Below are 27,141 nucleotides of genomic sequence, written 5' to 3'. Positions count from 1 at the left end.
TATATTTGATAGACAATTCTATAAATAATTGGCAATTAAGGAAAGTTTTCTGAGTAAGACACCATGCATATATATTATCCACTGTCATGCACAAGCTGTCTCATGCTGAGTTGTTTTCTGTTTGGAAGTAATGCTCTTACTCTTTAAATCTGTAGTCTTGACCTCTTACATTTTTGTGTGTTTTTTTTAACTGTGCGTGAAAAGTGCTTGACAGGCCCTGATGCCGGTAAAGTAGATTGTATACATAATGCATGCCAATTCTTGTAGTGCTTGTTGATCTGGAACAAATTTAATCTTGCAGTGACCTTTCTTAAAGGAATATACAGTTGCTGACATTGCTAAGTATCGAGTCCCTTCCTGCATACCGAGTATGGAAAACAATGTATTCCCTTTTGCTTGAAGTGTGGCTATTGCTAGATCCCAAATTATCTGCTATCAGGATGGTGAGAAATACAGTGTGAGATTAGACTTGTGGATGCCTGCACAAGGACTTCCACTAACGCAATGGGGCTTTGCCTCCTCTTCTGCCCCCATCTCCCCAAACTGGCTTAGGGGGGTCAGGAGAACCTTAAGAACAGCATATGGGGGAATAATTCCATCTGGCAAGCTGAAAATCTTCTCCAACAATGACTGGGCTGAGGAATTAGCAGCCGTTCCCAATAACCTACTATTCCAGTTCCGAATTCAGATGCAACAGAAAATAAGCGCAAGACACGATGAGTCTTGGATTCATGCACTACATTTTTATAGGATTTCATTGGACTCGAATTCCCATGAGCCCCAGTCAACATGGCCAGTGGCCAGGGATGATGGAAGTTTTAGTCCAGCAGCATCTGAAGAGCTATGCATTTCCCACCCCGCTTTAGCAGAACATTTAATGATATTTTTCTATATAGCACATAATTAAATTTAAGCTTTATTTTATATAGAACCACTAAATAACCTTTAATGTCCTTTCTGTCTGTAGGTTGGAAATCTTCCAAATGATTATATGATAACCCTTAAATATGTCCGGAAGATGGACAGTCTGGTATGTACAACTGCTTGAATTATATTCTTTGTAAAACAACCACGGGAGTCCTTGATGATTCTTGTTTTCTGCTCTTATGAGATGAGAACTTCAGGTTTTGTTAAAGCTCTTACTAAACAAAGGCCTTTCAAAAGCTATTTACTTCAAAAGATATTGATCAGTACTAAGACTCAGTGGTTTCTGTGGGTGAGTTAAGCTTAAACCAGGAGTGGCTAAGCTTCAGCCCAGCACACCCTATGACCCCCACAAATTTGGGCAGATCTAAGAAGGGTAAATATATGCAATGCTCTGCCCAGTCCAACACCCTCATTGGGACAGAAATTACCTCCTCATCCATTATTGGATCAGTCATTTAATGCATGGAGGTGAGATTTAATCACACTTCTGCCTAAATCCACTGATGAGGAGGCCTATGTTCCCATGTGTGTATTCTACGTGGGACTACCTTTGAAGGTGACTCGGAAACTGCAACTAATCCAAAATGCAGCAGCTAGACTAGTGACTGGGAGTGACTGCCGAGACCATATAACACCGGTCCTGAGAGACCTACACTGGCTCCCAGCATGTTTCCAAGCACAATTCAAAGTGTTAGTGTTGACTTTTAAAGCCCTAAACGGCCTCAGCCCAGTATATCTGAAGGAGCGTCTCCACCCCCATTGTTCAGCCTGGGCACTGAGGTCCAGCAGCGAGGGCCTTCTGGCAGTTCCCTCACTACGAGAAGTGAGGTTACAGGGAACCAGGCAGAGGGCCTTCTCGGTAGCGGTGCCTGCCCTGTGGAATGCCCTCCCATCGGATGTCAAGGAAATAAACAACTATCTGACTTTTAGAAGACACCTGAAGGCAGCCCTGTTTAGGGAAGTTTTTAATGTTTGAAGTTTTATTCTGTTTTTAATGTTCTGTTGGAAGCTGCCCAGAGTGGCTGGGGAAACCCAGCCAGATGGATGGGGTATAAATGAATTATTATTATTATTATTATTATTATTATTATTATTATGTGAGAGAGTTTATTGAAGAGTGTGGGATAGCAATGCCCCTTTTTGGCCACACCCAGAAAGGGATGCTCTGCCCCAAGCCTGGACCACAGGTGAATGCCCTCAGGGGAAAAACAACAACAGCTAACAACACCTGGCTTAAACCTTTCCCCTTACCATTAACCATACTATATTTCTGCTTGAGAGTGCCCCATATTTTTTCTTTAGTGATAAAATGCAATAAATGCTCATTAGTGTGCAAGGCAGAGAATATAGATTTTTGGTTTGAATCTTTGATTTATATTTTCGATCCTATTGTACAGTGACTTTGGCAGCAAAAGGGATAAGCCTATGTATAATTATCATTTCCTCAGTGGAAATCCATATAAGACACTGCCAGAGATAAAGGAGGTGAACAGCTTCTTTAGTTGTGATAATTATTATGATTATCTCTTTAATGAATGCACCGGGTAATCAAAAGTATATTTTATTTCCCTGACATATATGCCTTTCTTTGTTGTTTTCTTGCATAATTCTGCCAGTCCTAAATGCTCCTTATTCCAATGCAATATTTATGCTGTTTTAGAAATATCCGGATGCTTTCAGAATCTAAAAAAAATAAGTGTTGTATTCAGTGTTAATCCACTCAGAGTAGAAACTTTGGACATGGTTAATGGCCATTGTTAAATTTTGTTTATTGAGTTCAGTGGTTCTACTCATGAGTATAATTTAGTTGAATAGAAATTGAAATGCCTGCAAATTTTGTTAGCCTTGGTACGAGCTCTTAAGTGCTGTGTTGTTTGGTTTTGTGAGGAATATTAAAACAGGGACACTTCCCCTCAGAATAATATTGTTCTGACTGGCAAAAGCTAATTTATGAGATTGGTTAATTTTGCATTAGTAGGTATATTTTAAACTATATTTAAAAAGGTAAAGGGACCCCTGACCATTAGGTCCAGTCGTGGCCGACTCTGGGGTTGTGGCGCTCATCTCACTTTATTGGCTGAGGGAGCCGGCCTACAGCTTCCGGGTCATGTGGCCAGCATGATGAACCAGAGCAGCGCACGGAAACACCATTTACTTTCCCGCCGGAGCTGTACCTATTTATCTACTTGCACTTTGATGTGCTTTCAAACTGCCAGGTTGGCAGAAGCAGGGACTGAGCAACGGGAGCTCACCCCGTCGCGGGGATTCGAACCACCGACCTTCTGATCGGCAAGTCCTAGGCTCTGTGGTTTAACCCACAGCGCCACCCGCGTGCCAAACTATATTTAGAACATAATAATTAATCCTATAACTGGTGTTATTAACACCCCAGTTGTATTAATAACAATGCCACAAAGGTTAAATTCTCTTTCCAGAAAGAGAATCCTTCCTTTTTGGGTGATGTTGGAATATGTTTTCAAATGGGGCAACATAGCTCCTTTTTTCTGCTAATACACTCCCTGCCCCCCAACAAATAAAAAAATATTATTATTAAAATATTATTATTGTAATAACAGTAATAGCTAAGAATAGAAAGTGTCATCTTAAAAAGTAGAGACATCACCTTGTCAACAAAGGTCCGTATAGTTAAAGCTATGGTTTTCCCAGTAGTGATGTATGGAAGTGAAAGCTGGACCATAAAGAAGGCTGATCGCCGAAGAATTGATGCTTTTGAATTATGGTGTTGGAGGAGACTCTTGAGAGTCCTATGGACTGCAAGAAGAACAAACCTATCCATTTTTAAGGAAATCAGCCCTGAGTGCTCACTGGAAGGACAGATCGTGAAGCTGAGGCTCCAATACTTTGGCCACCTCATGAGAAGAGGAGACTCCCTGGAAAAGACCATGATGTTGGGAAAGATGGAGGCCACAAGGAGAAGGGGACGACAGAGGACGAGATGGCTGGATGGTGTTCTCAAAGCTACCAAACTGCGGGAGGCGGTGGAAGACAGGAGTGCCTGGCGTGCTCCGGTCCATGGGGTCATGAAGAGTCGGACATGACTAAACGACTAAACAACAACAACAACAACAACGTTTCTTTGATCTTCATGCTGTGCTTGTGCGTTCCCAAGGCGTCCAGCTGGCCAGCATAAGAAATGATGGTCCTTTGGTCTGCTCCAGCACGGCTGTTCTGAGTTTCTTTTGTCTGAGGCCCTTAGTTCCTTCCACTATTCCCCCCCCCCAAGTGTTCCAAAATGTGGAACTGCGGTTATCAATATATCCACATCAGTGGAGCAGCTTTTTGTTTTCATACTTGTGGTGCAGTTTTCTCACAACAATGTTCAGTACCTTAAATGAAAAACACATGGACGCTGAAACATCTGGACCATTCTGGACTGTTCTTGACAATAGTTTGGATGTGAAGTGGTCATTCATAAATTCCATTGGTGTGTTTTCATGCTGCTTCATCTACACAGTGTACAGCCCTGCTTTGATGAATAAGAAAGCCAAAGCTGCAGATCATCAGTATTTATAACAGTACCGCCCTTCAAAACATCTAATGAAGTTCTTACAGAACCATAGAATTGTAGAATTGGAAGGGATCTTTTGGGTCATCTAGTCCAATCCCCTGTGGTGCAAGAATCTCAGCTAAAGCATCAATGGCAAATGGCCACCCAGCCTCTGCTTAAAAAGCCACTGTCAAACAGCTCTTACAGCCAGAAAGTTCTTCCTGATGTTTAGTAGAAATCTCCTGTCTTGTAACTTGAAACTATTGGTTTGGGTCCTACCCTCTGGAGCAGGAGAAAACAAGCTTTCTTCACCTTCCGTGTGATAGCCCTTAAATCAGTTTTAAACTTAAATCAATATGTGGGGGAGGGCAAGGTGGAACAAGCCCAATTAGCATGCTTTCAGTCAACTGAAGAAATATATTAGTTTTTGGCACTTGGTGCCACAAAAAATATTCCAAGCCAAAATGTGTCAGCAACACAGATCTATAAAATGCATCCAATGCCAACATTTTTTTAAAATAATAATAATAATGCATTGCAAATTACTTTCAGCCAAGCATCTAATTCTGTGGGCCAAAAAGCAAATGTACAAACTGCAAAGAATAGTGTGGGTGGGTGCAGCTCAGTTAAAGGCCAAAGGAAGTCTGTTCACTGGCAGGAAGAGTAAGTAAAATGGTTTTAGTGTGTGTGTGTGTGTGTGTGTGTGTGTGTGTGTGTGTATTCTTGCATGTGCAAATGGAAGCATGAACGAGGAAGAACCTTCTTCTGCAAGTGTTGAAAAAGATAGGGTGGGTAATCCAAGTTTTGTGGCTTGCTCAGTTGGTTAGAGCATGGGGCTGATAACTCCAAGGTTGCAGGTTTGATCCCCATATGGGACATCTTCATTGCAAGGGACTGAATGATCCTCAGGATCCCTCCCAACTCTATGATTCTATGATTTAAACGTTACTATTAAATTCAGTTCTCCATAAACTTGATGTTCTTTACTGAAAGTTAGTGTTTGTAGGAACAGCAGAATTAATAGATTTGAGTTATTCTCTTATCTCTGAAATATGCTACCAAGCTGTATAGTGAATTTTATGGTTCTCCTTTACTCCTCTCCCCCCACCATTTCCCTAGTTTGTTGCCAACAACTGTTTTTATGGTGGACCACCCAGAAAAAGGATAGTGAAATTAGCAGCGAGGATTTGTGCTGTAGAATTCTGCATGTAGGGCAGTGGGTGCAAATACAAATAAAGGCACATATAAATGCTCATTAAATAAATGCAATAGACTGATAAACTTCAGGTCAAAATATTACTTCGTCCTCATGAAATTTGTAAATGGGGCCCTTGGCTTCTTCAACTGGGTCTTTCTGCTTCTCAAATGAACACACCATGAGTTTCATCATTTGGGTCAGTTTCCAAGAGTTAGCAAGTGATTCTACAGTATTGGTTTATTTGCTTTTGACATCTCCGTTTGCTCTCAGTTAAGATTTTTGCAGTAGCTAGAATCCAGTGACACCGGGAGGGCCATAGGTTCTCCATCCCTGCCCTGTGCAGCTCCACCGAATCGTTGCATTAAAGATCTCAAATTGTGTTTTAGTTGTGAGTGTTAGTAAACCATGTTTGACATTGAGATAGACAAATTCAAGGCATAAATTGTGGGATGATGGGGGTTACATAATGTGTTTTACAGCAAAAGGGTCTTGTGGAACCTAATGTGAAGATACATTTTTAAAAAAAGTATAGCATAATTAGAAGAATAAAAGGCATAATAATCAATCTACAAGTCATTGTGTAAAGAAGAACAAGATTGTGTGTTAGATTCCCGCATACTTCAGTGTGAAAGAAGTTAAACGCTAGCAGTGATTTTTTTGACAGCTTTGAAGCTGGTAGACTCAGGGATAAAGCAGAACTGGCAACATCTACTGACAGTCATGGCTGACCTAGTTATGTTAAGAAGGACTGTCAGGAATTCCAAAAAGGACTCAAGAAAACAGCAGGTAATCTAATGGCAGCTGAATTTTCAATCTGACAAAGTGCAAGCTAATACCTATTGGAAAGGACACGTTAATCTACTTTTACACACTTTAAATTACTTAAACAGTTGTGTGTGGAGTGTAATCTCTCTCTCTTTTCTTTTTATCACCCCTGACAGCCTAATCATTGTTGGTTGTATCTGATGGTTCCTGAATTGTCAGCGAGTCTGAATAATCTTCTGCACAGATTTAAAGACTTTTCAGATATGTCAGATGTCTTAAGTAATTACTCAATCATCAATAATCTCACAAGGATCATCAATGATCTAATGGCATGCCTGTCTACTAATAAAAATAAGGTAACAATCTAAGATTAATCTTCCCTCTTGGTTGCAAAATAATACCTTTGTGTATAGAGAGCAGACCAGAACAGAATAGACTGGTTTGTATGTAGTGGGAAGGATCCTGGCTGAGTTTCAGCACCTGCTTCCATCTCGGCCTCCTGCACAGCCAGGCAAAAGACTTCTGCAGTGCTTCATTTTGCCTTCAGAAAATCCCAGCTCTTCATGTGCAAATCAGAGACATTTATTCTAAAGTTGTTAATTAAACAAGTCAGTTTGCAGTTTGATTGTTTTAAAATGTTGGAATTTGTTTTAAACCATGGTCTGTAGTTCACAGGTAACAACATCAAGCCAGGATTTTCTAAAAGTGAAACTAAATGCTGCAGAGGTCCTTTTTCCAATCATAGTAGAAGGGTGTGTGTGTGTGGAAAACACAAGCCCAAGACTTTGCTTGGGCTTGCCCTTGCTTGTGCCTATATCGCTAAATCTTTATTGAGTGTTACACGGAAATTATCTTGTCTCTAGGATTGTTTCACTTTGTACTAGTTTCTTGCTATTATATTTAAGCCCCTCAGTCTGCCTGCAACTAGATTTCCTATCCACTTTTTATCATTTATTTCAGTGCGATTCTGTAGATGCCTACTCTGAAGTAAGCCCAATTGAGCTCAATAGTACTTATTCCCAAGTAAGCATTTTTTGGATTGCATCCTTAATATTTGACTGGGGATGCAATACTACTTTTTATATACAGTATGGATGGACTCCTTGTTGTCTGGGAGACACACCTAAGGCTCCACACACCTAAGGAAGCTCTGGACATCTACAGAACTATTTTTTAAATCTAAGCGAGTTTCTGAGGCAGTTTCGTACACGCCACCTGCACACACACACACACACACACATTTCCAAAAGCAAAGTCACTGCACATTTGAGCCATTGGGAATAGCTAAAACAGATTTAGGAAATCTGTTCAAGGACTGCTTCCCCCAAAATTTAAGTGATAGCAATCTTACAAATGTTACTGGCATATAACATTATACTGTAGAAGTAATTATGCCCTCACATAGATCTCCCATGATGTTGAAGGCAGGCAGGTGTAAAACCTGCCCTTGTTTCAGCCACATGGATTACTTTGTGATTAAACTACTGTGGCACATTCTACGTGGAGTTGCTCTGGAAAACAACCTGTAAACCACAGTTGGTGCAAAATGCCACTGCCATGATTTTGACAGGGGCCAAGTGGTGAGTTCATTCACCACTTTTATTTTATCAGTTGCACCAGCTGCCATATGATTTAGGGGTGCAATTCAAAGCACGAGGTATTCCCTTTAAAGACCTAAACATCTTGGGATCAAGTTATATCAGTATCAGTTGCTGCCCACGTGAAGCTGCCTTGATACCCTCTTATGCATGTCAAGACCTTGACTCAGCTAGGCGGGCAAAGAAAAACCGATTTTATGTGTTGTATGTGCGATATACAACGCTTTAAACTGAAACACTTCTTTGATGAGTCTAGATTCAGCCGCTTCTGTGTTATGATTGGTGGCAGAAGGGCCTTTCGGTGGCAGCACACTGCATGTGGAACTCCCTGCCTCGTGAATTTAGTATTATTGTCTTAACTTGCTGGTTAAAATGAAGGGGGAAGCAGGGTATAAATCTTAGTATAAAAAAACAAACAAACGCATGGCACTGATCAGGAGAGTATTGCACAATCTGTCCGAGGTTCCCCATGTTTACAATACACAAAGTAACCATGTTTTAGTAGTTAACTGAAATATCATGTTAAAGAAGTATGATGTAACTGAAAACCATATTGTTTGGAGCCAGTTTTGCCATTAACTGATAAAGTTTTGCAGCAAGAAAGAAATCAATTGCAATCCAGGGAACAGAGCTTTCGCATCAAGGAAAATGTGTCCAACTGAATTTGACCTTTATAATTTACAGTTTTGACCTCCCAGTTTGTACCACCTGTTAAACACATTTCCATCTATTCATGATCCATACCATTTCACGCTGTGGTAGCTCAGCTTATTTGTGCTTCCTTTACAAATGGATTTTGTTATTTTTCTCCCCTTAGAACTTTAGAAAATATAATGACCATCTTTATGAAGAAGGTAAATTCTTTCCAGAAGAGTTCTTTAAGCACTTTAATAGCACTATTGATGTCTACAAAAGCATTGCAAAAGCACCAGAACAGAGCGACTGTGTTCTGCTTTCGGCAACAGAGCCCTCCCCAAATGGTAAGACTTCATTTTTATCTGGATGTGTCCTCAAATGACACAAACTCTGATCATCTATGGTCCCCGGGAAGCTATCTCAGGGGCCGGAGGAAATATCTAATCTTCCACTCTGACACTGAAGAGATGTCTCAGATTTTGGAGAAGGAGGTCCAATATCAAATTTCCCTGTTCTGCCACCTTGGAAACATTTGATGCCCTGGCCCAGCTGCTTTCTGAGCTCTGAGGTCCATGGGCATGTTGTAGAGGACTGGGAAGCAGTTTGGTTCCAATGTATCCCAAACCACCTGTGACTTTTCTTTCCATCCCATCAATCTAGGTTGTTGCTGGGAGTTGCAAAATGGACAGAGAACCATATGAGTTTCCTCCAAACTCACTTTCACCCTGCAGGAATGAGCCCAGTAGGGCTTTGGTTGGACAGCTAAACTACCTGTGGATTGCCCCGCATGCCAACTTCAGGACTGCACTGTTAGCAAGACTGTGCTAATTCTGTATAATATGGCACATATAGTTATATAAAGCTGCAGCTGATTATATATGGACATAGATCTTACTAGTAGTGACAATCAGCTGCTGAATGTGACAATCATTTGATGTTAATGGAAGGTTTCTTCCCTATGTGAATGGGGTGAAAGGTGTTGGGGGAAGTTGGACTGGGACTGCAGAGAGGACAAAGGGTTGTTTTTCTCCACCTCCCTCCAATATACTGGGGCTGATCCACATCAGTAGGCCTTCTGGTGACTATCTCTTAAAATGGTTGCAAGCATATGCTGGGGTTATTATGAGGGAGTTCGACAGGGCCATCTTAAGCATATCCAGCACCGTGGTTCAAAGATCCCTCTGGCGCCCCCCCCCTTTCCCAGAGTTGCCGACCTTTTCCCAAGCCTCTGCGGGGATCACTCTCCTCCTGCGGAGGCTTGGGAAGGAAGCTGCATGCCCGCCAGCCATATGGTTGACAGGGCACAGCTGGTGGGCATGCAGGGAAAGGGAAGGCCGCCGGCAAAGTTGCGCAGCTCCCCCACTCACTGGGGTGCCCCTGAAAGGCCAGCGCCCTGGTTCAATGCACCAGTAAGCCCAATAGAAAAGACAACTCTGAAGTTTGAGCTGAGGTACAGCTGAGTAGTTTTAAAAAAACAGATTTTTTGGGGGGTCACTGTTAACCTTTTGTTTGTTTGTTTGCATTGTTGCTATTGGTCAATATTATTTGCAAACAGTTCCGTTGACTTGGTTAAATGCTATAATACAGGCAAAATAATCTGCAGTTTCCCAAAATATAGACCACCAATCCACTCTGTTTGTCTTAGATGCCGGCAACAGTGTCACAAAGCCCGTTTTGTTACATCCTGTTGCTGCCAGCTCTCTTAAGAATGACAGCAGTGGCGATAGCAGCGAGCGTAAGTATAAACCATTCTACCCATTTGCATTTGATTTCTACAGGGGGAACCAACTGTATTGTGCAGGGAATGGGTGTGTGTTGTCAGTATCTAATGTGGCGTAGTGGTTAGAGTGCTGGACTTAGGACCTGGAAGACAGGGGTTCAAATCCACACTGAAACATGAAACTCACTCAGTGAACTTGGTCTCAGCCTATCAGGGGTTATTGTGAGATTAACATGGGGAGGAGGAAAACTATGAGTTCCTTGGAGGACAGGTGGAATATCAATGAAATAAATAAATCAGCATTTGTGTTTGCAAAGGAATACAGTTTATTGCAAGCACATTGTGCAGTTATAAGTGTTAGTAAGTAGTAATAACACTTAGAATTGACATCACTTCTAAGGTGGAGGCAGCAACATAGTGAGAAAGAACACATGGGTTTGTTTTTTATTTGTTGCTATAAGGCAGGTGTGGGGAACGTTTGTCCATCCAGATATTGCCAAACTACAACTCCCATCAACACTGACCTTTGGCAATGCTTGATGGGGCTGAGAGTTGTACTACTTCAAAAGCATCTGGAGGAACAAAGGTTCCCCACAGCTGGTACAGTGGTACCTCAGGTTAAGAACTTAATTCGTTCTGGAGGTCCATTCTTAACCTGAAACTGTTCTTAACCTGAAGCACCACTTTAGTTAATGGGGCCTCCTGCTGCCGCTGTGCCACGGCAGCGCGATTTCTGTTCTCATCCTGAATCAAAGTTCTTGACCCAAGGTACTATTTCTGGGTTAGTGGAGTCTGTAACCTGAAGCGTCTGCAACCCCAGGTACCACTGTATAAGTTATATAATGGTGCTAATTAGGAGTTGCAGGATGGAGTCCATATTGCAATGATTGGCTGGTATTATTAACACCACAACTGTGGAATCTGCTTCCCAGTCAAGTTCAAGAGAACTTGGCCGTGTTCATACCATACATTTAAAGCACATGGCTTTTTGCTAAGAATTCTGGGACTTGTAGTTTACTCCTCACAGAGCTATAATTCCCAGCACCCTAAATAAACTACAGTTCCTGGGACTCTTTGGAGGAAGCCTTGAACTTTAAATGTATGCTATGGTTGTGAGCTACCTCTCTCTTAGCACTATATTACATTGCTGGAAGGTTTCAGTAGTATATGATAAGTCCCGTACATGGCTACACAAGGTCCTGTTTCAGGCTTCCAGGAACCTTGTTAGGGGCTGGAAATGCACATTAACATCTAATATCATGATGACTAAAAATTGCCACATGAAGTTGCCACATGAAATGTGTCTCAAGAGCCAAAGCATAGTTCCATAGTGGAGAACCAAAGAAGAACAAGCTACTATTCTGCTTAGCCATCTGGCTGTGATGCTAAGCCAAGCTGGTTATCCTTCAGAATCCAAGTCAGGGATTTACCTTGTTAAAATGTGCAGCAAAAAGGCAGGTGTGTGAGGGCACTTGGAGGTTATCCATGTGTGTGTAGGGGGGAGATATAACTCCAGGGGTTTGTCTCCCACAATAGGAAATTTTCCTCCTCCCTAGGGGCACCCCACCTGCATTGCTCTTCCAGGACTGTCCACTCAGCTCTATCGAGAAATTCCTCACCTTGCCCAGTAGCTTGAAGTGTGGTTATAGGTGGGCCTCAAGTTTCTACACCTTCTCTTCCAGCAAGGCAACCAGACTGCACTTGCTGCAGGTAGAGTAGTGCATATTCTCAGGCAGGAAGACAAATATAGCAAGGATGCTGCAGGTCACTGTCTCTTGGTCCTACGCACACCACGAGACCGCATTCTGGGCCTTTCCCTCAAAACACCTTCGCAAACACCCCTGTTTACAAGTCCTGGCCACAAGCTCCCAGAGGCTGCAATCAGCTAAACAGGAACTGTTGGGGGCTGCTAACTCCTCACTACAACTTGTCGTGATGGATCAGGTCAATGGTCCATCTAGTCCAGCATCCCGTGGCAACCAGAGGCCTGTGGGAAACCAGCAAGCAGGATTTGGGCAAAAGAGTACTCACCTCACCTGTAGATTCCAGCAACTTCATATTCAGAAGTATTGCTGTCTCCATCTGTGGGGGTATTGTGGCTGTTTTGCTAAATGCAAGATGGTTCTTTTAATGATTAGATTCAGAAGCAATACAAACACAACTGGGTAAGAAGATTACAGATTTTATTACATATAGCAAGCAAAATATACATTACCAAGCAGCACCTTGATCTGCCACTGAGAAGCCCGGAAGGAGTGGCAAAGTGTCCCTCCAAATAGTCTTGGTGCACAGCTCTACGGCCGATAGACTGTGCTGAGCTTCTGCTTGGCATGCTCCATAGCCAGGTATTTTATAGACCTGTGTCCTATTAGGACATGGGTAGGCAAACTGAGGCCCGGGGGCCACATCCAGCCCAATAGCCTTCTAAATCTGGCCCATGGGCAGTCTGGGAATCAGCGTGTTTTTACATGAGTAGAATGTGTCCTTTTATTTAAAATGCATCTCTGGGTTATTTGTGGGGCATAGGAATTGGTTCTTCTTCTTTCCCCCCCAAAATATAGTCTGGCCCCCCACAAGGTCTGAGGGACAGTGGACTGGCCCTCTACTGAAAAAAGTTTGCTGACCCCTATATTAGGACGAGACAGGCTCAACCAGAGCTACTCTACATCAAAAGACAAAAATGCCAGGCTATACATCAAAGGCTTTGCTGACCAGTGTCATCAGGACATCCAAGGCCTTTTCACAAGGGATATTGAAAGTAATAAAATACAGATAGGAGAATTATGAAGAGACCAGAGACGGAAGGGGGGACCATGTCAGATCACTATCTCCTCGAGATCCCATACAGTGGCTAATAGTCATTTCTCACAGGTGCCCCAGAGAGTGACGTGATGTGTTGTGGTGCCTTCTCCAGCAAGGTTTTTGCATGGAGAAAAAGGCAGAGAAGCTGTTTTTGGATATTTTTTAATGCAGTATGTGGAGCTACCCAGTTTCACATTCTTCATTTTGTATTTATTTGTATTATTCTCCGATTGGCCTCTGTATCAGTGACTGCATTTCACGGAGAGCTTGACTCTCTGCTGAAGCAAAGCACCATCCTCTGCCATTTGGCTGAAGCTTGGCACGCATCCTTTCAGAAACCACCCTTCTGATCTCTGTGGCTCCATGTTTTCAGACTCTGATGTCCCCAATTAATCAAACATTTAAAAGCAATACAAAAAAAAAATATGGCATTCAGTAAGTAAGTTCCCTAAGAATGAATACATTTGCAATTTAAAGCAGAGTGGATCGGCTCTGCATATTTGTTCCTCTGCCCAATTATTTTTAATTATATGACTAAATGTGCAGGTGTGAAAAGCATTGAAGTAACATAGATTAAAATCTTGTCTTAATTAATCTGGAGCAAATCCATGGGTGACAAAGCTGGCAGCAGGATTAGTATGTGGTTCATTGTGTCAGTTTTCCAACTCTATTCACCTTGCCTGGCACCAGATGGGAGTTGCTGCATTCTTGAAGCTTGACGATGTTACAATAGAAATATTAAGAGCCACGGCTCCTTTGCTGATTAAAACCCAAGCTATACATGTGTGCAAGTTTGTGCCCTACCCTAGTGGGTGAGTGGGTGTGAGTGTTTTACAAAATGCAGCAGTGGAGGCTGTAAACTGAAGCAGAAGACTGGCATGGGGAGGGCAGAGGAGCTACTTCTGAACTGTCTCCCTTTGGAGGCAGTTTCTAGAGGGGGAGACAGGTGAGTCCCTCTTTCTCCTACCTCTTCTCAGAACTAATCTTCTACTTCAGTTTACAGCTTCAGCAGCAGTGTTTGGGGGAAGGAAAACAACAACAACCAGATCAGCACAACCATTAAAATGGGGTGATGTGCTTGATGGAGGTGTATTTTTTTAAAAAGGGAAAATCACAAGCAAGAAGCTAGCACTCAGGCTGCCAGGAAGCAAAGATGTGAAAGGATTACTACAAGAGAAGGCAAACAAATTCATTGCAACCACCTACACTTAAAAAGGGATGCGGGTGGTGCTGTGGGTTAAACCACAGAGCCTAGGACTTGCCGATCAGAAGGTGGGCGGTTCGAATTCCAGCGACGGGGTGAGCTCCCGTTGCTCAGTCCCTGCTCCTGCCCACCTAGCAGTTCGAAAGCATGTCAAAGTGCAAGTAGATAAATAGGTACCACTTCAGCGGGAAGGTAAACGGCGTTTCCGTGCGCTGCTCTGGTTCACCAGAAGCGGCTTAGTCATGCTGGCCACATGACCCAGAAGCTGTACGCCGGCTCCCTCGGCCAATAAAGTGAGATGAGCGCCGCAACCCCAGAGTTGGCCACGATTGGACCTAATGGTCAGGGGTCCCTTTACCTTACACTTAAAAAACTGTTGGACAGACTCAGAACTGAACTACATTGGGTTGGGGTTGGCAGTGCATCTGTAGAGCCGAGTCATATAGCGATGACCAGATGAGCTTGAGTGCTTATTGACAGATTTAAAATGAAAAATTCACGAAATCTAGATGACTTACACCAGAGATTGCTTAACGAACCCAAAAACAAAATGCAACTTGCCACTAATCAATTAGCTTTCCAAGGACTGGATGGTAAGCAATACAATGCCAGGTTTTTGTTTTTGTTTTAAAGAATTCAAGGGAGATCAAGGAAGCAAAATGTCCATTGACTTCTGTTCCTGTTAAGAGCAGGGAAAGCACTTTTTAAGCCTTCAGTTATATAGAATAACAAATATTTCCAAGGTAGTATCCCTATGGTTTCTGCAAAGGGAAGGCATGCCTCATTTAGGGTACATTGAGAGTATCAACAAGAATGTAGATTGGATGGATCCAGCTTTTGACCAAATGCTTTCACCAGAGTAAACACAGCATGGAATAAGAGGACATAGCCTCTTGTGGATTGGTAACTGATTGTGCAAGTGGAAACAGAGAATAGAAGCAAGCAAACAATGTTCACAGTGAAGAAGACTAAGCAGTGAAGTTTCCCAAGTATTTGTATTGGGACTATTGCTATTTAATTTATTCACAAATTATCCAGATTCTGGGATAAGCAGTGAGGAAGCCAGATTTGCAGATGATACCAACATATTCACCATAAAGAAGGCTGATCGCCGAAGAATTGATGCTTTTGAATTGTGGTGCTGGAGGAGTCTCTTGAGAGTCCCATGGACCGCAAGAAGATCAAACCTCTCCATTGTGAAGGAAATCAGCCCTGAGTGCTCACTGGAAGGACAGAGCCTGAAGCTGAGGCTCCAATACTTTGGCTGCCTCATGAGAAGAGAAGACTCCCTGGAAAAGACCCTGATGTTGGGAAAGATTGAGGGCACAAGGGGAAGGGGATGACAGAGGACAAGATGGTTGGCCAGTGTTCTTGAAGCTACCAGCATGAGTTTGACCAAACTGCGGGAGGCAGTGGAAGACAGGAGTGCCTGGCGTGCTCTGGTCCATGGGGTCACGAAGAGTCGGACATGACTAAACAACTAAACAACAACAACAACCAACATATTCAGGAGAGTGGAAGCCCAAGTCAATTGCAGAGGGCTCCAAACTTAGATAAATGGGCAGCAAAATGGCAAATAAAATTCTTTGTAAGAAAACATAAAATAAAGTGATACAGGATCATTGATCACTCCCTATGGAGAGTCCATGCCTCCAAATAGAATCCAAAAATGCAGGAAGGTTGATCCATTATATGCATAGGGTAGCTGTAGATAGAATAACAGGACCATAATCATCTTCATGCTTTCCTGGGAGTAAGCTCCATTGCTTGCTCCATATTTGCCTACTGCTGACTGCAGAGGTTCACCTTGTAAAACACCCTGAACCAAAGGTCTGAAGCCAGCAGCTATATAATTCTTTACCTTTCAACCCCATCAAAGAAAAGAAAAGAAAACTTTCTTCATCCTCTGACTCCCTCTATGCGAGGGGTGGCAAACCGGTGCCACTTCTTCCCCAATGTAGTTGCACTATCCATCATCCCTGGCCAATGGTCATTCTGGCTTTTAGCTGATTAGAGTTTAAGTCTATCAGCATCTTGGAGGGCAGGTGGAGACAGGTAAGCCCCCCCCCTGCTCTGTGCAAATCTGCAACAGACAAGCTTGAAAGCACTTCAATCACTTGGCAGAGCAAGGAGGGAAAGTCCATTACTCTGGTACTTTGACAGATTGCACCTGCTCTGAAAGATGCAAAATCTCCTGTCACCGCCCCCATCCTAGCTGGATGCTTAATTAAGGTTTTGCTTTTTGCTTTTGTTTTTTTTAAAATCCAATTAAACATTAGTCCCTTCACTGAACTAATTTGGGACCAGATCCAGGCTGAAGCAGGTTGGCCCAGCCTGATTGGAGTCACAGGGCAGATGGATGGGGAGTATCCTGCCTTTTTTCCAAGTCACCTGGAAAACCACTGTCAGTCAGCACAAACAACACTGACCTAGATGCCCCAGGCAGGGACACGAGTCTGGAAAGGGCAGCTGCCTAAGTTTCTACTAAGGTTTTTTTTTCCAGAGCTTCACCTTTTATCTACTACGGTTAGCATGCATGGTGTAAAATAACCACCTTCCCATTATGCAACCATGAAGTATCTGTTCTGCTTGACTAAAATTTCCTTTTAGAGTTGGCACACCTGCGGGGGCTAAGCAAAGTTCAAACAATGTTGGCTAGAGATTTGATTAGAAACAAGGTTTAGAATCCAAGACAGCTTTGTGAACTGTAAATTGTCAGTCCCTGTTTGCACTGAGGCTTGAGATGTGGTTTGAACTCGAGTGGGCAGGATTTTTGTGGTAGAATTGAAGTGGGAAAATAAAATCTCATCGGCAGAAGAAGTGGTTCCTAATGAATAGAAAGTCTACAGGAAGGAATCGGAATGGCGAGTATATCTGGCACCATATCACACCGGCACTTCTTAGCTGCTGCTTATCCCATTCCCTAGTGTGCTTAATTTGATTTTGTTGAGAGTTGAGTTTTTAGCTGCTTGTCTGCAGGAAAAACAATCGGAACTAAAACGTGCAACAATAGTTTTTTTTCACCTGCACTGTGACAGGAATAGACAGGCTTGGTTTAGATCAGCGTTTCCCAAATATTTTGGGAAATTAGATATTTTGGGTCTCCAGATATTTTTTGGACTACAACGCCCATCATCCTTAAGTAGCCGAACCAGTGGTCAGGGATGATGGGGACTGTTGTCCAAAAACAGCTGGATACCCAAGTTTGGGACCCCCTGATTTAGAGCAAGGATGGGGAACCTCTAGATCAGGGGTCAGCAACCTTTTTCAGCTGTGGGTCAGTCCACTGTCCCTCAGAACATGTGGTGGGCCGGACTATATTTTGAAAAAAACAACCATGAATTCCTATGCCCCACAAATAACCCTTAGATGCATTTTAAATAAAAGCACACATTCTACTCATGTAAAAACACCAGCCAGGCCCCACAAATAACCCAGAGGTGCATTTTAAATAAAAGGATACATTCTACTCATGTAAAAACATGCTGATTCCCGGACCGTCCGTGGGCCGGATTGATAAGGCAATTGGGTCGCATCTGGCCTTAGGTTGCCTACACCTGCTCTAGATGTTGCAGGCCCAGGCATCATGCCCCCCAGCCCCCCACCCCACAAGGAAGTAAAAGGCAACTGAGACTGGTTTGGATCAAAACAGGCCACAACTTTATTGAATGCAGACAAAATAAGTTTGTCTTGGGTATGGGGCAATCAAATTATACCAGCCTGCCTGCCGAAAGTGGTGCTATTGGTCAATCTGTACAGGGGTTTCTAATACTTACATCAAATAGGGTGAGCCCCACTGGTAACTCCCCTAAGATGAGCCCGTATAGGAAATTTACTCCTAGTATCTTCCTGCTGAAAAGTCTGTTCTGTTCTGCTAAGCGGCCTTGGGAGGTGAATGGGGAGAGGAGATCTTTTGCTGCAAAGAGAGAGAAAGAAAATAGCTTGGTAAATGTTGCTCCGCAGATGGTAAAATTGTGATTATACAGTTGCCAGAATGTTTGCCTTTCCGGAGGGAGTGCAAATAAAGCTGTGAATTTCAGGGAGCCAAATGCTTCCTAATGACAAACAAATCTCTCAAGGTATAACTTGCGATGTATGGTCTGCAAAGGCGATACCTAACTACCTTTTATGAACAATGTTACCCCGGAGATTAAAAAGAAAGAAATGTGCCTAAGCTAACTGGAAATGTTTTCAATTACAGACGCAGAGTTGGGTTTCCTCAACAGCGCCAGCATGCATGGAATCAGCATAGCACTAACAGGGCTGGTGACTCTTCTTATTGGCTTTATTTTGGGAGCTCTGTGCTGGAAGGTGAGATATGCCAAATAGAACGCTGGCTTACTTTATGCATTTGCTGACACGTAAAATTACTTATATACCACTCTTTTTCCATAGAAAACAACCCGCAAACACTTTTCAGAAAGTGACCAGAATACAGAATCAAACATCTGCCAAGAGGATAACGAAATAAGGTATTTTTTTAAAAAAAATCCATGGCCCCTGGATCAGACCAATCTGCTTTGTGCTGCTCTGGGGGATGGAGTGGAAGGGGCATAAGGATTTTTTTAAACCCTATTTTAACAAACAGGAGCTGGTGGGGGTAGGTGGCGGTGCTGACTAGAGCATGTTGGTTCAGTCCTGAGGTGTGCTGTTCCTTTGCAAATAGCACCACGTAGGAGCAAATCCTGCTGCTGGTAAGCTAAATAATGTGATCCCATGGGAAGCTACCCCTTTGCAGGCGGTTTCATGCATGTGAGGGAAGCCACTTACAGAGAAGTAGTGACTGGCACTATGCAGGATGGGTGTGGTGTAGTGGTTAAGAGTGGTGGACTTGTAATCTGGTGAACTGGGTTCAATTCCCTTCTTCTCCACATGCAGCTGCTGGGGGACCTTGGACTAGTCACACTTCTCTGAAGTCTCTCAGCCTCACACACCTCACAGAGTGTTTGTTGTGGGGGAGGAAGGGAAAGGAGATTGTTAGCCGCTTTGAGACTCCTTAGGGTAGTGATAAAGCGGGATATCAAATCCAAACTCTTCTTCCTCCTGTTTAGCAGCTGGTAATCAAGGGGATTTGATTCTGTGCAGTGCTGCTTCAGGGATGGGAAGAAGGTGAGGCCTGAACATGAAATACATCTGAGGGAAAACTTTGGGTCATGTCTCATATACTATGTTCCATTAAGCCTCCAGTCCAAAGCTAACTTGCTCAGGGTAACATAGGGCGACTTATTTTCTGAGTAGATATGCAAAAGGATGGTGCTGTCAGAACGTAAAACAAACAGCTGAAAAGTCAGAAGAAAGTTTTCTTCCCATGCAGATGTCAGGTTTATTGCAGTTCTTTCACCAGCTTCCAACACAGTTCTTTGTATGCCTACTCAGAAATAAGGCCCATTGAATAACTGGGTCTTACCCACAAGAAACTCAGAGGAGTCTTAAGAATAAAAAAATCATAATTTTCATCCAATTATGCTTTACAATAAGTCTGAAATCCACCTATGACCTTTCGCTACAAATGGATGCTCTTTCATCTTGAGCAGGGATCTTTAAAATTGTGTTAAAATTGATCCTCTCTGCTGCCCATATGATAAATGCATTTTGGTTTTTGTTTACCTTTCAGTATGCTGCAGCAAAAAGAGAAAATACTTCTACAGGTGTAGCTGTTGCTTTTTTATATATATACACTGTTACTGTTTCATGTCTTGGTAAGTTCTGGAAAAGACAATTTTGAATTGCCCACAAACCTTTTCTAATGATTAGCCTGTTTAAATGTGTAGTAACTATTTCCCTAAGGATTATTTTATAAAACTTGAAGCTTACAGGCTGTTGATTTAAAAAGTGCTGCTTCAGTAACAGTAGAGTTACAGCCTTTGAAAGTAAGCCCCTTTGCTTCCCTTTAGAGAGGTATTCAAAAAATGGTAGGCTATTCAATGAGACCTCTGAGCTCTAGTATGTAAAAACACAACTTGTGCCCTTCTGGGGCTAGAACTTCATCTCCCATGAACTCCCATCTGCTTTGCATGCAGATGGTTGCAATATCCAGCATCTACATATAGGATTGGGAATATTCCCTGCTTGAGATACTGGATAGTCACCACCGGTCAGTGTTGACAATACGGAGCTAGCTGGACCAATGGTCCTGACTCAGCATACAGCAATTCCATGTGTTCCTGTGAAACTCTGCATTAGCATTCCAAAATATTAAAGGATATTTACCTGCAAAGTAGTTGCTGTGGTACAAACGACCACTTTGAAATATGGCATTCTATGGCCTATCCATATAGTGGGTTGACAAGGGCCTTCACTGAGTTTCCAGTTTCCATCATAGCATTCATTTTGTATTGCAGCCATATATGGGGGAAAAATCCAAAATCCAGCCCTCAACCTATAGAAGCTTTACAGTTTGCACCTAATCCAGGGCAGGGAGGGGGTGATAGTCACCAATATCACAGCCAGGGAGGCTTAAGCCTCCCTTCACTGTTGCTTTCCTGAAGACAATCTCACCTCCTTGACTGGTATTACTTGATTATCAATTGCATCTAGGGGTTGACTTTTTTGACAAGTCTAAGCTAAGTTGGCCAATATGTTTCAGATGTGAACTGAGCTTAAGTTAAAGATTTAGAATGTACATAAAATGAGGTTTGTGGCCAAGGTTTTTGCTGGCAAACACCATAACATTTCCCCTCTTCTCCGCCCTCTCTCATACATACACACATACATGCATACATACACTAACACATGACTTGTTCCCACTTTACACTGAACACCGGTACAAACTGTCTTTACACACATACATGTGTTTATGATGTGAAAGAGTACACTACTGTGTATAGAGCTACACAGACCATATACTCACTGACAGTGTTTTTTTTCCTGGGGGGACTCAGGGGGACGCATACCCCTAAACATTTTGTGAATCTAAGTTTGGCCTCATTGAGGGACAGTATTTCAATATGAGTAGGAAAATGAAAGTACCCCCTAAACATTTTTTTAGGGGAAAAAAAGCACTGCTCAATGAATATTGCATCTGTATAACTACAAATGCACAGTTCAACTCGTATGTCTGCATGGCACACATACACATGTTGAAGGTAATATATGAACAAACACCCCTAGTTAACACAGCGTGGGATAATATTCTTCTATGCTTTCATTGTTGTCCATATTCTCATCCCACGGTCCTATCCTCCAACCCTCTTCTGTGCCCATTCCTTTCATAAATTTTCACACTTTGCCCAACATTTCTTTCCTCTCTTTCCTATATCTTCTTCTCTTCCTTCTTCCCTGATACCTCGTAATGCTATCACTTCCTTCCCTGAGAGGGCAAGTCCGTTCTGCTACAGACATAATGCATGTATGCTGAAACTACTTCACAAGGAGGAATTTGCTTGGTTTTGTGATTTGGAGGTGCCTTTTGCTAATTTGTGAAATTAAACAAATTTCAAGAAAACATCTCCCAAAAGCTATTGCGTTTTTCTTTCCCCCCTCTCTTCTCTACTAGGCAGCTAACAGTTCCATGTTTGCTTCATAAATGAAGCAGCTTTAAGCATATTTGTATTCCTTCTGGAGTGACAGACTGAGTCTGCATCTGTTGTTGTTGCCCGTGACTCCATATTGAGAATATAGAGCTGTGGACAAAGAGTGTGCTACTGTGAAACCAACGTTGAATTAAACATCAAAGAAGAGTCTGCACTGAAATGGACTGTATTTTTATATTCAGACAGATTTGTTTCTTTGCATCTTCAAATTTGCAGTGGAATTTCGCGAATGCATGAACAAGTAATTCTGGATTTATGTGATCCAACTCCAAAAGTCATCAGGAAATTTGCATTTTGTGTACAAAAGGAGACTCTGAATGGGAGAAAAACACAGAAATTAATGAGAATACAAATCTTCAGCACTGTACATAAGACTTGCAAGTAAGGTTATGCAGTGGACTAATGTGCTAGCTTTCTTTCATCGGTGGAACTGGGTTCATATTAAATAAGATTGGATATCTGTCGAGCTGTAAGTGAAATTTTATTCCATGTCACAGAAAACAAACATACACTTTGGCAAAGCTGTTAATATCCATCAAGGAGAAGTAAACACTGGATCTTGAAAATGAGGCAATTGGAATAGAATGGAACATTGATTGCCTGATGTTGGGGAGACTCCTATTAATGTTCCAGTGAGAAAATGGAGAGAGAGAAAAGAAGTCAGCTTCAGGAATAAAAAAAAATGCCATGATGTCTATTTAAAATGCATATAAACATGCAATTTTGTTCTTGACATTTGCAAAAAAATCATGTCATCTCGAAGATACTAAGGTTTAGTTTAGCTTTTACTGTATGCCATTTCATATTTGCAAATGAATTTTAAAAGTAATACACTTTTCATCACTTAGCCTTCTCCATCAATTATTATATTAGTTCAGCTCAAATAAAAAAAGAGAAAACTTTCTTAATAGTTGTCAGCCTCTTGATATTATTTGTAACAAAGCTGTGGACAACAAATCCAAGACTGAAAATAACCTGCTATTCATAAATTTAAAAGAGGGTGCTAAAAGTTAATCAGAGCCCATATAGAATTTACTTAAGTTATTATTATTTCTGGAAGAGATATTCACAGGATATTGTATTCTGTGAAACAGCTGGGTTGCTCTACATTCCAAGCTACTAATCCAATAATAACCTTAAACTATAATCTTAACTATTGTTAAACTAAAAGTTTAACTATTGTTAAAATGCTCATTTACAACGCAGTGATTAAATTACCTATGCTTAAGGGATACTTTATTTAAAAGATTTTCACATATTTATTTATTTTTCATATATGTCACAGACTCTTAGAAATAATATATGAAAAGCTATAGAATGTATTTAGGATAGATTTAAAAATAACACAAATCTGGCATTCCTAAAATCTCTGTCCTGTTATTTTTTTGGCTAGTATGGAAGCCAAATGACAGCATACGTACCACCAAAACCATTTGTAGTAATTAGGATGAGATCAGTGTGTCTGGCTGTTAACCAGAAAGTTGGTGGTTGGAGCCTACCCAGGGAAGGATGGCTTTGAGCAGGATTCCTGTATTGCAGGGCATTGGACTAGAAGACCCTTGGGGTCCCTTCCAATTCTACAATTCTATGAGGCATATTTGGGATGCATGTTGCAGTCCAAATGACAGAGCTGATCTGTTGAGCTGGCTTGATGATGCCCAGGACCACCAGCTTCTATCTGTGACTATAGCCCATAGCTAGATCAGAGCCTACAATTGTGACTGTCCATCTTTAGAGTCAGAAAATCATGAAAATCTTTGTGCAGCCTAAAGATATAGGAAGATCTGCTTGAATGTAGCTCTAGTGCAGGCCCCGACAAGGTAGAAACTAGAGCCTCAGTCAATAGTAACATGCCTCAGTAAATCACTATGCACACCATAAACATGTACAACATTTCACATTCCAGTAAGTGTTCTGGAACACAGTTGTGGATGCAATATCCGAAACCTGCTTTAAAAAAAAAAAAATCTTCAGAAGGGAACAAAGGACCCATTTGTTGCTTGATTAAAGTGGCTTTAAAGGTAACGTTGCATACTTGTTGGAAACTGCAGTACATATTGTGCAAAGATTCATTTATACTGCAGGGTTTATAACAATGCCACATTCTTTTTCCCTTCCCAAAAAAACAGAACGAGACAAATTTAAGGTCAAGAGGCATTTACAGAGCCAACGAAAAATTCCAAGTATAATCCTACTGGCCTTACCATGCTTGCATAACAATCATTGTTCTCGCTTTGAATGTAAACAACCTCCATTAGCACAAAGTGGAATACCATCCCATCAAAACTAAAGCTGAATAATCATTTTGACAGTGAGTAGCATTTCCTTGGCATTTTATGCTTAAGACGTTTGACTGAGTGGTTTGGGCCATCTCAGTTGAATGTCACAAAGATGAAATATCTGGAGACTACTTCACTACTTAGGATTACCATTTGGCAACCTAATCTTTGAAAACTGTAATGGGATGGATATCTCCATCTGAGGAAGACCAATCTTTTGGATCCAAATTCAGTTTGTTTATTTGGTACCTAAATTTGGTTGTGGACATAGCTCATTTCTCTTTTATTGTGATATTAAAATGATTCGTGGCCAGATTTTGAATTCTGGAATTGTCAAAGTGGCTACTATTGAGTTTAAGGGCATGACTCCACCAGAAAGGTAAAATTGGTGTATTTGTGCCAGAATTGGGATCCAGCCAGGTCACAGCCAGGACTCAACAAGGCAAATAGTTCAGAGCGGCCACATTATCTGATTTTTTTTAATTTTTTTTTTTAGTAATGAGTTAGCTGTTCTTCACGGGAAGTAGAGCATGGCTGTCTAGCTTTCATGAGTCACAGAGCTCTGTTTTAGATTCAACAGTGCCAATCACTGTGTGTGCGATGTTGCAGCCCCAAGTGTTTCATGAAGGGATCATTCACAACAGCATGGAGAAGGGGCAAACACTCTTTCAAAGAAATAAAGAGAGGTGGGAAGCTGGCTTAGCACATACGGAAGATCACTTAATGCAGATTAATCACTCCAATACCATTTAAGAATTCAGTTAAATTCAGAATCTGGATGGGTGAACTTCCTCTGTCTTCTCAATGCATAGTTAGCAGTAGACTGAGGATATGAATCAGTTTTTGTGTGGGCAGAACCCCAGCAGGGTTTTCTTTTGTGCTTATGAGTTCTTTTGGATTGTTGATCACTGAGTATAAGGGTAGGAGCCACCATTATCATTCAGATAAAAACCTTTTTAAACATCCTTTGGGTTGGATCAAGCCCTTCTACAAACAGAAGGGCTACTCCTAACAACAGCACAAGATCCTTCCATGGGGAAATCCAGTGGTGTGCTTCTGTTGCACAACGTCTCGAGATGTGTGCTTGTGCAAAGTCTGTGTTGAACAAAGACCTACTTCCTGTGCAACAGTGTGCAAATCACTGACACTGCCCATGACTTTCCCCCAGTGACTTATCTCCAGATCCAACATTTTCTCTTTGTGTAGTGTATGTAGTGCTCTTTTTTGGGGGGAGGGGGTGTTTTTCAGCAAGGGGCCCTTATAGTCGTGCCTTGGAAGTTGAACGGAGTCTGTTCTGAAAGTCCTTTTGACTTGCAAAACGTTTGAATACCAAATCGCAGCTTCTGATTGGCTGCAGGAACCTCCTGCAGCCAATCAGAAGCTGCGGAAACCCCGTTGGACGTTCAGGTTCCAAAAGAACATTCGCAAACCAAAGCAATCACTTCCGGGTTTGCGGAGTTCGGGAGCCAAAACGTCTGAGTTCCAGGGCATTCGGGACCCAAGGTACAACTGTAAATTCCTCCAAAAGAATAAAAATGCTGTTTTTTAAAGAAAATTAATAGATCAATTAAGCCAACATCATTTTATCCCTTATGGAGCTTGTGAAAGTGCATCTAGTGAATTCATGGATAGCTTCTGTGGAAACAGAAAGCAGCTAGCTACATAGGGCAAATTTCAATATTGCTATGTTACAAGAGATTTTACTTGAATAACTTAATGGTACTTATTTCACTGCAAACTCATTCTAGATCCATATTTCATACAAATGTGCCATGCTATGTTCCTTTCTCTTTTGAATGTGGTTAGACTCTCCAGACTACACACTATTTAATTGTTAAATCAAAAAGCTACGTTTGTATTGTTTCAGCTATTTGGAATAAGAGTTTGAGAATTACATAATAGTTTCCCCTGTATCACTAGTAATTTCATTCACCTGTATTTTTAAAAGAAGCCATGTTAAAAAAAATATTATTATTAAATATATTTAAGTCCTAGGAACTCAGAAACTTCAGGCTCCTTCTTATCGGACAGATATATTCCTTTGCTGGCTCGGTCATGGATTGAGATTATGTATATTTTGATGTGTATTTGTAATCTGACTGAAGGTTAATTGACCAAGTTTATAAAATGTAATGTGTATCTTATGTGTCCTCTTAAAAATAGATGTATACCCCTGTCCTTTTTTATATTGGTTGAATCTGAAATTATATACATATGCTTTATTGTTCTAAACAATGAATTTTATGCACTGAGGTTTAATGAGTGCTTTCCTTTCATTCACTCACTCCATAAGGAGAGGCTTCCTGGGGAAGATCAGCAGTCTTTTAAATATGACATCCCTTTTCCACCAGCAGCAATATTATATACACTGATAATGTTTAATTGCACAGGGTGCTAACACAATATCACATCCCTAATTGATTCCTTCCATCGTCTGTGGAATTCATGATATTATTACGGCTATATTCTTAATGAGCTTTGAAAGGTCTCTAGATCTTTAAGGAAATCCTCTTCCTAATGGTCCCAAAGTTGTTTCCTAATATCAGCACATTTGCTATTAGTCAAACCTTTTGCAACAGTCCATGTATGTATTTCTTGTTTGTACTGCACTTTGCCAGATGTTTGGAATCAATGTCATTAAGGACTGGGTGCATGTGACTCAACTGTAGTTGAATCCAGACAACCATGAAACACTGGTGACAAATGAGACCATGTGACTGAGAGGGGTTATATTCTAGTGAAACAGCCTTAGGGTTTTGACCCTGGAGCCATTGTGCTTGTGGCTAGATTACTATAATGCTCACCATAGGACCTGTGCCAGATGGCCAGCTGTTCAGCTGGCATTGATTTAGTCTCTTATGTGTGCCCATGTTGGAGGAAAAAAGAAGCCTGTAGGGAGCAAATTCAACAGTCCTACACCTGTGGAACTCAGTTTCTTAGATGCTTGCCCAAACTTGATAAACCCTATTAGC

The 27,141-nt window shown here is 41.7% G+C and overlaps 1 protein-coding gene across 5 annotated transcripts in view; it reads left to right on the top strand.

The window, feature by feature from the left end:
* KITLG (KIT ligand) overlaps positions 1 to 26,422 on the top strand; it is a 98,728-nt gene extending 72,306 nt beyond the window's left edge. For 3 of the 5 annotated variants that reach the window (XM_028746081.2, XM_028746078.2, XM_028746076.2), the window contains 8 exons: positions 968 to 1,030; positions 6,575 to 6,754; positions 8,814 to 8,976; positions 10,278 to 10,367; positions 18,560 to 18,669; positions 18,754 to 18,830; positions 19,973 to 20,057; positions 21,854 to 26,422. In XM_028746081.2, coding sequence (XP_028601914.2) covers positions 992 to 1,030; positions 6,575 to 6,754; positions 8,814 to 8,976; positions 10,278 to 10,367; positions 18,560 to 18,669; positions 18,754 to 18,830; positions 19,973 to 20,012 — 699 coding nt within the window. In that variant the 5' untranslated portion in view covers positions 968 to 991 and the 3' untranslated portion in view covers positions 20,013 to 20,057; positions 21,854 to 26,422. The remainder of the gene's footprint in view (positions 1 to 967; positions 1,031 to 6,574; positions 6,755 to 8,813; positions 8,977 to 10,277; positions 10,368 to 18,559; positions 18,670 to 18,753; positions 18,831 to 19,972; positions 20,058 to 21,853) is intronic. The other 2 variants (XM_077934798.1, XM_077934800.1) reach the window with 2 other exon arrangements.
* The last annotated feature ends 719 nt before the right edge of the window (positions 26,423 to 27,141 follow it).

The sequence above is a fragment of the Podarcis muralis genome, chromosome 10, assembly GCF_964188315.1.
Source record: "Podarcis muralis chromosome 10, rPodMur119.hap1.1, whole genome shotgun sequence".
Classification (NCBI taxonomy): Eukaryota; Metazoa; Chordata; class Lepidosauria; order Squamata; family Lacertidae; genus Podarcis; species Podarcis muralis.
This window is presented reverse-complemented; position numbering and strand designations above follow the sequence as displayed.